This window comes from Sciurus carolinensis, chromosome 6 (assembly GCF_902686445.1).
Source record: "Sciurus carolinensis chromosome 6, mSciCar1.2, whole genome shotgun sequence".
In the NCBI taxonomy this organism is placed as follows: Eukaryota; Metazoa; Chordata; class Mammalia; order Rodentia; family Sciuridae; genus Sciurus; species Sciurus carolinensis.
The window spans coordinates 127,254,980-127,267,904 of NC_062218.1; the positions used below are offsets into that span (position 1 = coordinate 127,254,980).

The following is a 12,925-nucleotide window of genomic DNA, read 5'->3' on the forward strand; positions in this document are numbered from 1 at the left end:
CCTCAGGGAACCAAGGAGAAGGACACCTACTCTTCTGGCCATCTCCATCAGGCCTGATTCTACTACTGCTGAGTCCTTGGACCCCTTGGGCCCTTTCTTGATGGACTGAAATTTGTCATCAAAGACTTCTCAGGCCAGGAGATTTGCAAGCTCCAGAATCTTTTCTCTCTAGAATCTTCTCCCATTGTCCTAAGACACTTGCCTTTCTAGCCTTTCAGAATATCAGAGAAAAGAGCTGCCTAAGGGCCATGTCACACTGTCAACCTGCAGGAAGCCTGGGAATGCAGCAAGCAGTATGTTCATCATCTTTACTGTCCTGCAGAGAAGCCCAGTACAGAGGGGCTGGGGGATGAGCTACACACTGATGAGACCCCTCTTAGGACCCACTGTTCTCTGTCACACATGAACCTGGAATACAACTGCAGACCTATTGGAATATTCTGGGGTAACATGGAGTTTCCTGCCAATCTATCTACTCTCCAACTTAATCAGTTTCTTCAGGTGTCAGTTTCTTCTTTTGTGTTATGAGAGGAAGTGGACTTTTTGTTCCTAATGGCTCTTCTGATTATCTATGGTCCTCTGGTTGTGTGTGCAAACACTTGATACAGATATGGGCCATTAGAGTAGTCCTCAGTTTAATACCTGGTACAATTGGTGGAGCACAGGGTGGGTGATGGAATAGTGTGCCCTGCTGAGCCTTGTCATTGGGAGTAAATGGTACATTTCTGTTAGGCATTTGGCTTTATTGACCTCCTGATTTCATTTTGGAGAACCCCTCTTATGGAAGATATACGTAAAGATTTATGTAAAAGGATGTTGAGTGCCCTCAATTACATTATTTCCCTAGGTGACCTCTGCTTGAGTTCTTACAGTATTGGGAGTCTCCCTTCTCATCTTTTGAAGTAGCACCTCTGTCTTTGGACAACTCTCACTCAGCGTTTGAGTTATCTTCCTTAGGTTGAGGCAAAATGCTTTGTTCTTGGTAACTTCTACACATAGCTCCAGGTTCCACTCTGATACAGCATTGTGACATGTTAGCTTCCTACTTCCTTGTAGGCAACATTCCTCAAGCTTATTTGACAGCAGTTGCTGATACAATGGTTTAAATAAATCCAACAGTCTGGATGGGGAAACTGAGGAATGGTAAAGATTCACCATGGATTATAGGCTTTTGCAGTTACTGAGGCTGAGCTATGAGCTGAGGAAAGCCTTGCTCAACAGGCATCATGGCAAGCTGTGATGTGAGTTCACCCGTACTGCCTCGACTCATACTGTGTGCTGGAGCCTTGCCCTGCCCCCAGTCCTTTGTCTCAGACTTATTTCTGGACAGAATCACTTAGGGATACTTGGTTTGTTTATAGTAGTACAACGTATAGCTTACCGATAGGTTGATTGTGTTATGTTTTAACAAGCGTCTTAAGCTGATTGGATAATGTGCCTATAATATGTCTTGTACAATCATAAGTAATATTAGATCTGTGCCTTCTGAGCCTGGTCTCCAATGTCTGTGTTCTTTGGGTGACATCGCCATCCTCACCCTCAGTGTTACCTCTGTTCAAAATAACTACAATTCCTGAGTCAACACATTCTTGAGCATCTTATCTCTACTGGGGGGCATCTGGAACCCACTCTGATGATAGTCCAATGTGACCAGTGATGAAGAGCTGCAGTATGTGTGTAGGCAACCAGAAACACAGGGAAACATGCCTAGAGGTGAAAGTGGGGCTACCAGAGACATTTTTAGATAAGGGTACCAATTGAGCTGGCCTTTGGGAAAGGGTGGAAGACCCTTGGCAGAAAAAGATAAATGTAACAAAACCAAGGAATCTAAGCTTAGTTCTTGGCCACTTGTCCAGAAAAATCCCTACCAATTGGGGCCACGAAGCTGGGAGAAGCTTTTCTGAGGGTCCATCCTGTCTCCACCAACTGACTATGAAGAAAACTTTCAGAAAAGGTGACAAGATCTATATCTATATCTATATATAGATATAGATATAGATATGCTCACCTGATTGCACCTGGCTCCTAATGTACTTTCGGTGAATCACCCAGTGTTGATGGTACGTGGGTACTGATGTTTTGCCTGAGCTTCTCAAATGCCATTTCTCAATCCATATCCAGCCTGTCTTTAAATCTGTACTAAAAGCTATCATGTCCCTGTTGCCACTTCTGCTCCATTTTGCTGACTTGCAAGTCAGATCACATGCAGCCCTCCCAGAGAGGTATTTTGCTACTGGTGACTAGAAAACAAATATAGTTTTTTCCCCCCCTCATATGTACTCATCCCATGATAATTAATTACCCTCAAGAAATGCAAGCAAATGTTTTCCAAGATTATAATAGCCAAGCCCCTGTGGAATTTCATCGGCTTGTCCTACCCTCATATGCACACCTGAGCTTACAAACACTTACCCAGAAACTGCGTTAGCAATCCTCCCCTGCTGCTGTGGCCCCTCCTGTGAAGAGAAAGAATTATAAATGCTTAAAGAGGGGACACAAAATGAAATTCTCAGTTCTGGGTTTGCTTTCTTATTATTTACTTTTTTTTCCAATTAGTGTGTTCTTTGCTAAAGATTTCCTCTAAGGTCTCAGGGCTAGAGATAGACCTCTCTTCAATGGGCCAGTGAACAAAGAATAGCAACAAAACAAGAAATCAAACCTTAATGCCAAAGGTCAGTGGGTAACAGTAACAATTTCTTTTCTGTTTCCTGTTAGGAAGAAATGGATTTTGAAAACAGAGTACATCACTAACCATTATCCTAAGGGAGTTAAAAAGCTCAACGGTTAGTTTACATTTCCCTAATAGCTTGCTATTATACTGCTGGCATGGCAATTTTCCTTAACAAAGCAGAATTTTAGTTGGGACCTGTAAGTGCCTCTGTGTGTGTGTGTGTGTGTGTGTGTGTGTGTGTGTGTGAGAGAGAGAGAGAGAGAGAGAGAGAGAGAGAGAGAGAATATCTTTGCATGTAGGCCCCAGTGGCCATGCTTGTCATCAAACTGAACTTTAAGTTAAACCCCCACCAGTCTCTGCTTTACAAAGCCCCTGGCTGCCACTGGCTATGGTCTGTTACTCTCTTAATGGAAGGTGACTGTGGATGCAGTCTCCAACCAGTTAGTGGCATTTCCATAATCACATCAACCTGCTAATCATTATCCAGGCAGAAAACACTGAGGACATTTATGAGTTTAAGGCTTGAGGTAAGTTTGACTGGGTCCCTGGACATATATATTTGGTTTCAAGTGTAAAGAAACCTTAATTCCAGTAACATAAAAAGATGTCTGACCCACCAGAGATCTGGATTGCAATTGGGCAGGCTCCTTTTCTTTATGCTGTTTTCCCACTGACTACACATTTGCTCCTGGTTCTCTTAAGTGTAGAATGACTCAAAGAATTCTTGAAATTAACAGCAAATTTCTTGACAGATTTTTTTTGAAAAGTTAGCACTCTGTGATTCCTTAGTGTCTTGAAATATGAGTAAGCATAAAACCAGTAAGGTAATACCTCTTCTGAATAAATTCAAATATTCAGAATAATTAAATATCATGCTTAATACTAATCACTACATTTAACATATATTAGAGCAATTACATTTAATGCAATTCTGGCTTTATCTTTGCATTATTTGCTCAATTTCTGGCATGTAGTACATTATTAATAAGTGTTGAAAAGTAAAGACCATCTCTAGGTTCCTAACCATATTTGGACTATTTATATCTTCAGGTTAAAGAGATTCTCAAAATATTAATGTGAAAATTTAATTTTGTTAAGGTAGAACCCAAGTCTTGGTCTCCACTGAAACATTGGAGGACTTGTCACAGAGTTTTTGCTTATGTCAACTGTTATTTTTTTTTCTCTAATTTTGACAACTTGGACATTCTTTAAACATTTCTAGAGAATTAAGAACTGATAAATAGGTGTGAGTTCAGAAGTTTGCATTTCTTTAAAAACTCTAGCAATGCATTTCCTTTTTAGATTTTGAAACTATTAAAGCAGCAATACATGGTTGTAAGAATCACGCAATAGAAATACACATAGAGTCACAGTGCACATGTTCTATTTTTCATATCTTCAATCCTGTCTCTCCAGTCTCACCAAGCACATGTCCCATGTTTGGTATGTGTCTTCTGAATGACTTTCCATTCATTTGTACAAGTAGGTACAGTTTGTGGAAATTCTCATTCTGGGCTATTAAATCTCATTTATGGAAAGTAGATTCTTGCCCAACTGCCTTGGTCATTCTGCAACCCAGGTGAAGGGCAGGTCATGGAGTCCAAAGTTGACATGAACCACAGTCTAGAGGTTGGCATATGGGTGTACCCAGAGAGATATTCACATGTTGGGAATTGCATGTATACCATGCACATTTTTGGTGACCTTGACTCTGCACTAGGACCTTTAAAATATGCATTTTTTTAATTGGTTTGAGGATGCTTTAGGAACCTGACACAGGGCTCTGCTTGTTGTGGGGCCTGCTTGTCTCTCCTGTCATGTCTAAGCTTTATCTAGGATGTGTTATGATCATCATCCTGACCAACCATAATGGGGTGAAGCCCCATAAGAGCCCTGGCTTTCCTGTAGTAGACCTAGACTGACCAGTGGATGCAATCCATCTGATGTATGGAGCTCTCCTTATAAGGGCAGGTCCTTCCCATTGCCTCAGGTCTGCTTTGCCCATGATGTCTCCCCAGCTCATTCCCCCAACAGCTTCCCATGCTCTGTCATAACTTTTCTCCCTCTTAGGGTCATTTTGGGAGAAGTAAGTGAGGCAGTTCATGAAAAGGCTTAAAGCAATGCTTAGAATATTGTAGCATGTTAGTTATTCACTGGTAGTAGGAATGGCAGTAGTACCAACAGCAGCACAGGATAACCTCAATAAATGTTTAGCTACTAATATCACTATTGCATATTTGTTCTTTTAGATTTAAAGTTTCCGTAAACAGTGTGTCTTCTGTGCCACTGAGTACTCAGTAGCACGTGGGATACTACCTGGCTCAGGATAATGATTTGCCTTTTGTAGTTCTCTTTGCATTGTAAGGAAAATTGGTCTCTCTTTGGACAGGTTCTCATGTCCAGGACCTTCTCCATTTGGAAAAGAAAGGGACTCTTGAGCCCACGCATATAGAATGAAGAATCTGTCACATGGGAGCCTGTCTTTTTTTTTTATCAGAGCAGATTTTGTAGATGACACAGGCCATTATGCCTTTCCTGTGTCATTTTATGACTTAGCATAATGACTGAAATAACCCTAACAATGGAGGAATTATAGCATCATTTTCTATGACAGATTATTCAATGTTTAACATGTTTTCCATTTCAATTAATGTTCATTATTTTGTCTCTGGTTCAAAATAGTTACCATGTCAGCTATCTGAGTATCTTCCACCCTGCTTTAGAAGCAATTAGTTTTGATTTTGTAAATAAATTCAATTTTGTTTTTGAATGGGCAGTTTGATATTAACATGAAAATAAAATGCTTGTCAACTCTTTATGCCAGCAAACAAACACTGTTATACTGTGAAGGGATTATTCTTCAATGGGTCCTCCACTGACAGGTCTGTCTTGTAGATCTGGTAAGAGAACAAAGGGCAGAAAAGAAGGTCCAGTGACGAACTGGTTATGTAAGCCTCAGTTATCTACCTATGAATGGGAGACATCTACCTTCAGATGGGCATTGTTTAGGGCACATAGACTAGAATATAGTGGTTACACAAAGCAAGTGAAGTGCCACTGTTATTTATTATCTTTATTATCTGGAATTGCTTTACTCCTTCACCAGCTCTTTCCATGCAGAATAAAACTATCTGAAGTTATGCAAACATGGTAGAATACACAAGTACAAGGAGTAAAAATGAATGACCCTTCTTCACTGACTGAAAGGAAAAAGCCAACAATTCTATTACATGTATTTTGAGCAACCTACCTTTCCCACTCCCCTATCATCATTAAAATATTTTTGACACAGAATCTTGAATTGAATTTAGCAGCATTATGTCAGGAAATTTATTCTTGCACATGTATTTAATGCTGAAAAAATATTGCTGTCCTGCCATCTTCTTGCTGTGGGTCCTGACCATGGTGCCACTCTGCAATGGTCAAGTGCATTGCTGGGTCATGACTGATGTCCTCAAAGTCTCTTGGTGTGAGCTGTGTGGAAGCAGCTGGGCATGGTTGGTGAGGGAGGATATCTGAGTGGGGAGCAACCAGGCCCACTTTAAAGCAAGAGCAAGAAACAGTGACATGTGGAGCTGAGGTTAAGGGGTCCCATTTGCAAGAACCTGGACAGGAGTACCTTGAAGAGAGCTGTCATGACCAGATCAGTCTTGCTGGACACTGTTGTAAGAATGTGACCATAGTCACTCTATTGAGTTGCTCTTATAAATAAATAAAATGACTATTAATAGATTTATTATAAAGAAACTGTGGTGTATATATATATATATATACACAATGGAATATTACACAGCCATAAAGCATGATAAAATTATGGCATTTGCTGGCAAATAGATGAAATTGGAGAATATCATGCTAAGTGAGATAAGCCAATCTCAAAAAACCAAAGGACAAATGATCTCGCTGATAAGCAGATGATGACACATAATAAGGGGTGGGAGGGGTTAGTGTTAGGATTAGAGTTAGGGTTAGGGAGGGGGGCAAGAATGGAGGAAGGAAGGACTGTATAGAGGGAAAAGAAGGGTGGGAGGGGTGGGGGGAAGGGGAAAAATAACAGAATGAATCAAACAACATTACCCTGTATAAATTTATGATTACACAAATGGTACACCTTTACTTCATGTACAGAGAAACAACATGTATCCCATTTGTTTACAATAAAAAATAGATTTATTTGCATTATATATTTTTTACATTTTTAAATAATTTTATTTTTAAACTGTATAAATAAAATTATATGCATTTTACATTGTGTATCTTATATCTTAAAGAAATCTTCAGAATGGCATTCCAAAAGGCAGTTTTAGAGCAAAGTAATTGACAATACCAGCACAAGATTCTATGGGATCCTGTTAACTTGTTAGAAGATCTGAATGTTGTGCTGGCTGAGTACAACCAAATAATATTGTCTAACAGTTTCCAGTATTTGAATTCCTAGGCTGCAGTTCTTTCCAAATACAAATAAATTTTATATTTCTCACTTATTTAAAAAAAACATATAAGACATTGAGAAATATGGAGAAACTGATTATTTCAGCAACTTTTAAGAATTCTTGGGAATTCTGATTTCTTCTCTCAAATTCTGAAGATTAATATCTGTTGGCATCTTGAAACCATTGCATCAGAAATCCTCAAGCATCTTAGGGACAATCTGATTGCCATAGTGTGTATCTGTGCACAGGAGAGCCCCCTCCTCCCACTTCCCAGTTGTCACTAGAGTTCTTTTTTGCCATTGTCATTTCTCAGTGTCTGAATTAGAACTTCAGGAGAAAAAGAACCTGTTGAATTCTTGTTGCTTAAATCACATACTATTTTTGTCTTCTTGCTAGTACTACTAGTTTCCAGAAATAAAAGAAGAAATTCTTAAGGTTCAAATTAATAAGTTCACTTATTTTGAGCAGGTCCTCGTTCCAAATGCCAGTCATGTTTCCAAGTACCAGGAGCACAAAAGTGATGAAAACCCAGTCACCACCCTGAGTGCCCATTATGTTGAGAAGGATACATGCACTGTAGTGAATGTCACCACTGTGTCTAACAAGACATAAAGTTGAAACAGTGTCATAATGAACTGCCAGACATGGGATCAGGAAAGTCTTCACAGAAGGCAATGGATCTGAAACTTGAACAAGAAGTGAACATTTGCTCTGTAGATAGGAAGCAGTTGCCAAGTCCTTTAGACTTGTATTTGCATAGCACATGAAAGAGACCAGTGGATGTGACCCACTAGAGATGGAATCTGTAGGACTGAGTGATGGGAAAGGTGGTAAGAGCAAGGGGGAGGGAGGAGTCCAGTATGGCTTCCAAGCTCTCTGCCTGGGAGTGCCCCATGTCCTGTTGGAATATTAGTAGCCTTTTCAGGCTTTGTTGGGTAGAATCAAGGTCCTTGCTTGCGGATTAGTTGAGTAACCTCACCCTGCTGCAAGAGATTACAGTGCCTGCAGAGGGGTCCTCAGGAGGTTTCCTAGGAAGGTGGTATTTGAGTTGGCCTTGGAAAAAGGAGGTTAGATGGGAGAAATAAAAGTGTATCAAGTAGAGAAAAAGCACACGGGGCTGCAGCAATAATTGGTGGCAATCATGATCTTTGGGTGTGTTATATACATATGTATTTTAGGGATGGAAGCACAAACAATGAACCTCTGAGTTTAGATTGTGCCCTGGGAGATGGGGAGAAGGTAGAGGTTCTAAACCTTGGAGTCCTGTGATCAAATTTATAGTAAAAATCATCCTTTTGCTTGAAAATATAAATGCTGAGAATTTTGATAGATTTTTAAAAAAAAAATATGGAGAGTAAATAGTTTAACAGATGGCAATAGGAAATGCTGGTGGAATCTTGGTTGTCTGTCTTCTTTCCACAAGGAGAGCTTGTAGCTTGAATTTTCTGTGTGCTGCCATCAGTCTGTAGGAGGTGAGGCTGCCCCTCAGCACCAGCCAGGCTGAGACAGGGTTGGGGCTTGGTGGCAAGAGGGAAGACTGACAGAACAGGGCCTGCCTGTAGACTGAATTACTGTGTCACGCCAGTTGACCATTGTCTGTGACACTGCAGTCTCGTCGTTATCTTCATTGCATTTTATTCTTCATTGACTTAAGAATTAAAATTTTGGATCAGAAATCTTAGTCCTTTGCCTTGACTGGGTTGGTTTTTTTTTTTTTTAATGATTTGCATTCAATTGTGGGGATTGAAATATACGTACAGTATCACGGGAAGCTATGCCTCCTTGGACTCACAGGTATGTAAATTCACTTAGCCTTTGCACAAAGACCACAGCTTTGGTGCCATTTCTAGAGCCATACCTAGTTGAGATTAAGACCACCTGGATTTGTCCCAATCTAACAGGCATGCTAGTTTCTTTAGAATTAAGAAAATCCAGAATAGTTTAGCCTTTGTATCAAAAGCACCCAAGGCATTCTAGAGAAGTCAAAGGTAGTGGGTAGATAGCTATGGGGACAGTGTTTCAAAGGAGTTCTGCTTATAAAACCAAATCCCGATAGTGAAAGTACAGATTCCAAAATTGGAGATTGAAATGACTGTGGATCTGTATAATGCTTTCATTAGACAGTCTCCATTTGGCACATTTGTCTGATGTAACTGCCACGGGTCTCTGTGACACTGCAAGTCACTTTCCCTCTGTGCCTCTTATTCTTCATCTATACAATAAAATGGCTGGATTAGATTAGTTTGAAGGTGTTTTCTGGTTCTGACATACTGTGGTTTTGTGATTTATTACTGAGCAACCACTGCAGTGATCAGCATCTAGAGACCCACCTACCCAACAGTGAAATCTTGAGCATCTAGGGTGCACTAGGCCTTCTAGTGGGCACTGGTCAGCCTCACCTCCCTGCCTCCCCAGAGACAGAGATGACTTGTCATTAACTGGGTGATTGGCAGCTGGCTCCATCTTCTCCTCAAAGCCACTGGTTCAGCATTCACCTCTTCCTCCCCTGCCTTTGGCTAAGCTCCGTTAGGCTTCTTTTCTCTGGGGCATCATTGTACGTGGTTGTTTGCTCCAGCAAAGCTGTCACTCTTTGGACTTTATTGTCCCTTTCTGGGAACTTATAACAAGAACTACTTTGGTCATGTGGGGACTGACCCAGGAGAGGGGCTGCCAGATGCCAGAACTTCTTCCTGCATTTGCTGATTCATTATGAGCGTCAGACAATCTGCTCTGTGAATGATGATAAATGTGTGGTGTTCTGCTGAAGGAATCATGTACTCTAAGATTAACCCCATGCTGACAGCCTGCTCCTCTGTTGCAGAATTCCCCTGCCCCTGTTTCTTTTGCTGGCTGTTCAGAGTAAACACTTAAAAGGACAAATGATCTTACTGATAAGCAGTTGATGGCACACAATGGAGGGTGAGGGGGATCAAGAATGGAAGAAGGAGGGACTGTATAGAGGGATAAGAGTGGTGGGAGGGGTGGGGGGAGAAAAAAATAACAGAATGAATCAAAAACTATTACCCTAGGTAAATGTATGATTACAAAAACAGTATGCCTCTACTTCATGTACAAACAGAGAAACAAGATGTATCCCATTTGTTGACAATAAGAATGAATTAAAAAAAAAAAGAGCCAAGTATGTCTGATGAAGAATGATAGTAGACCTCAAGTCCCATGTGATTTATAAATGCAAATGATATTTCTTATTCCAGACAGAGGGGAAAGGCTAAGGTAGGCAGCTTCTGCGAAAGCAGAGAGGCATTGAAGACTCCAAGAGCACCCAGTGGGTGTCCCCATAGAATTTTTAAGCTAGTATTCTAGGTTGGACTGAGATGAGTCAAGCAGGAGAGATTCTTCCTTGCATGCTGTTCTGCAGCTGGGTGAATGCCACCCCAGGCCTTGCCACAAGTCAGCTATATGACTTCAGGCAAGACTCAGCCCCTCTTTGAGCTTTCATTTCCCTCTTTAGTAAAATGAACACATTGAACTTGGTGATCTCAAAGAACCCTGTGGGACTTTCTTCTCCAGTGTTTGCTCAGTCTCCAGCCTGCCTCCCCAGTGGCCCCAAGGGCTGTGTTGTAGATACACACTAAGTCCTCTTTGATATCACCCTCAGATATAATTCTCTAAACAGAACTTTTTCTTCTTACTGCCTCTCTCATACTGCTGGAGCAGATTTGAGGTATGATAAGAACCAAATTAGTGGGTGCTTCTTTGCTTTATTCATCCTTTTATCTTGCTTACTTCTCATCATTTAGAAGAGGGTTGGTCACTTTAGACTTCAAACCCAAATTCCTGAAGGTCTGGAGAATTATTTTTCACCTGGTAGAAAAGATATCCTCCTCCTTCTTCTATGGATTCTTCTGGAACATAGGATGCCTTTCCAAACCTAGGACCTGAAGATCAATCACATTTCTGTGGCCATGATAATTCATTCTCCATAATCTCATCTATTGGGGAAAATAATAATTGTAGTAATAGCTATTATTTTTATTGTTGCCTGCTTTGTGGGCTCTATTCTGAGTTGTATGCATCAATAACTTATTTTATATTCTTAACATTTGCTTGAAGTAGTTTCTATTTTCACCCATTTATAGATGAGGAAACAGACTGTAAGGATTAAATATCTTGCTAAAGTCATACCATGAACAAGTAGCAGAGCTGAAGTTGAACTTGTCTTTCTCTGTTTTGAGAACCCAGATGCTAACCACATGTAGAACTGCCAGTGCAAAACACTTCAAGGGCACCATAATTGCCTGATTGATGGGCAGCCCAGAGACACTTGTCCTCTACCCAGAACTCAACCCTTGGGCCATGGGAGTTGCTCCAAGTGGCTTGCTGGGAGAACAGCTTCAGCTAAGGGAAGAAGGGTGGCAGTAACTGCAGGCCCTTATTTCAGTGGTTTATGATACAGAGATGGGGTTCCTTCTGTGGATATAAGCCATCCTAATAGTGCCATTTATCATTATGACATAGGTTAGAAAGAGGGGAAGCTAGAGCTGGAATGAAAGAGTAGAATTCTGATTATTTTAACAGTTGGAAGTGACATCACCTCAGAGCTTCTATTGAGTGGCAAATTGGAAGCCAGACTGAAATTGCTTTAAAATGTATCCAGAGATAGTTTTCTGCAGCTGTGATAAAGTCTTTTGGTTGTGTTTGGAGATGCATTTCTATCTAAAGCACTCATAGAGTAGCTTGTGTATCACCCAAATGGAAGGCTGCCCATCAGCCCCAGGAGAGTCTAAGGCTCCAGAGAGTTGTTCTGGGCACCTGTGATATGCCACATCTGGCATTGGAGCTGATTGAGCCACCCTCCCTTATTGTTCTTTAAAATAGCTTTACATGGCAGAAAATAATGCTTAACATTTTAATGGTCACATCATTTCTTTGGTCCAGCTGTGGGGTTAAACCTAGGTTTTGGAACAAACTTCCAATTCCATTGATGAGCTGGAAAAAAATGGGAGTGCTGGCTAAGGGCCCCTGGGATTCCACTGCCCACTACTCTTTAAGGGGTGCTCCATTTGTTCATTTGACCTTGTATTCTGAAAACCTGGAGGAAAGACCAATGAGAACTAGAATTTCAACTAACCTATCCTATTTTTTTTTTTTTCATTTTCAGGCAAAAGAAGGGGAATGTGGGCCACAAACACTGGGTTGGACCTTCGAATTTGGTCAAGTGCAAGCCCTGTCCCGTGGCACAGTCAACCATGGTCTGTGGCTCTGATGGTCACACCTACACATCCAAGGTTGGTCTTCATTATTTTATCATTATTATTGATCATAAAAATACTGTGAAATCTCTGCCAAAACAGGGGCCTGGAAAGGATAGGGAACTCTGGGCCTTGCACTTGAGAAGCTGTTATGTAAAAAGATTCAGTCTGGACTGTCCAAGGCTTAGGGACATGGTGGTTCTATGAATAGTGTTAACGTAGAGGAGCTTGGAGATGAGGTAGCACACTACTCCAAAGATGTAAGTCACACAGCTCAGCTGACGTGGAGCAATCCAGGGAGGACAGCTCTGTTGCTGCCTAGTGAACAGTGCCATGGAAGGAAGACATGATGTCTGACCATACTGCTATGTGATTCTGGGCTTTTCTGCTAGGTGCCCTCTTTGTCCTTGCCCTGCTCACAGTTGGTGGCCTATTTTCACAGTAAGTCCCATGATAGTCCTCACACCATGGAGATTCCACAGTCCACAGGCTGGGGAGGACCCTCATTGCCTGCCATCCTCAGAGGCTTACTCATGTTATTTTGAGGCTGTGGTGACTCTCCCTGAGGATTTTGCAAAACATAAGTCCTACATTTTTATTCAGTGAAA

At 41.1% G+C, this 12,925-nt stretch overlaps 1 protein-coding gene across 3 annotated transcripts in view; it reads left to right on the plus strand.

Moving 5' to 3' along the window:
• Nucleotides 1-12,925, plus strand: part of Spock1 (SPARC (osteonectin), cwcv and kazal like domains proteoglycan 1) — a 503,091-nt gene that overhangs the window by 360,246 nt on the left and 129,920 nt on the right. For all 3 annotated transcript variants that reach the window (XM_047556527.1, XM_047556529.1, XM_047556528.1), the window contains one exon: nt 12,227-12,353. In XM_047556527.1, coding sequence (XP_047412483.1) covers nt 12,227-12,353 — 127 coding nt within the window. The remainder of the gene's footprint in view (nt 1-12,226; nt 12,354-12,925) is intronic.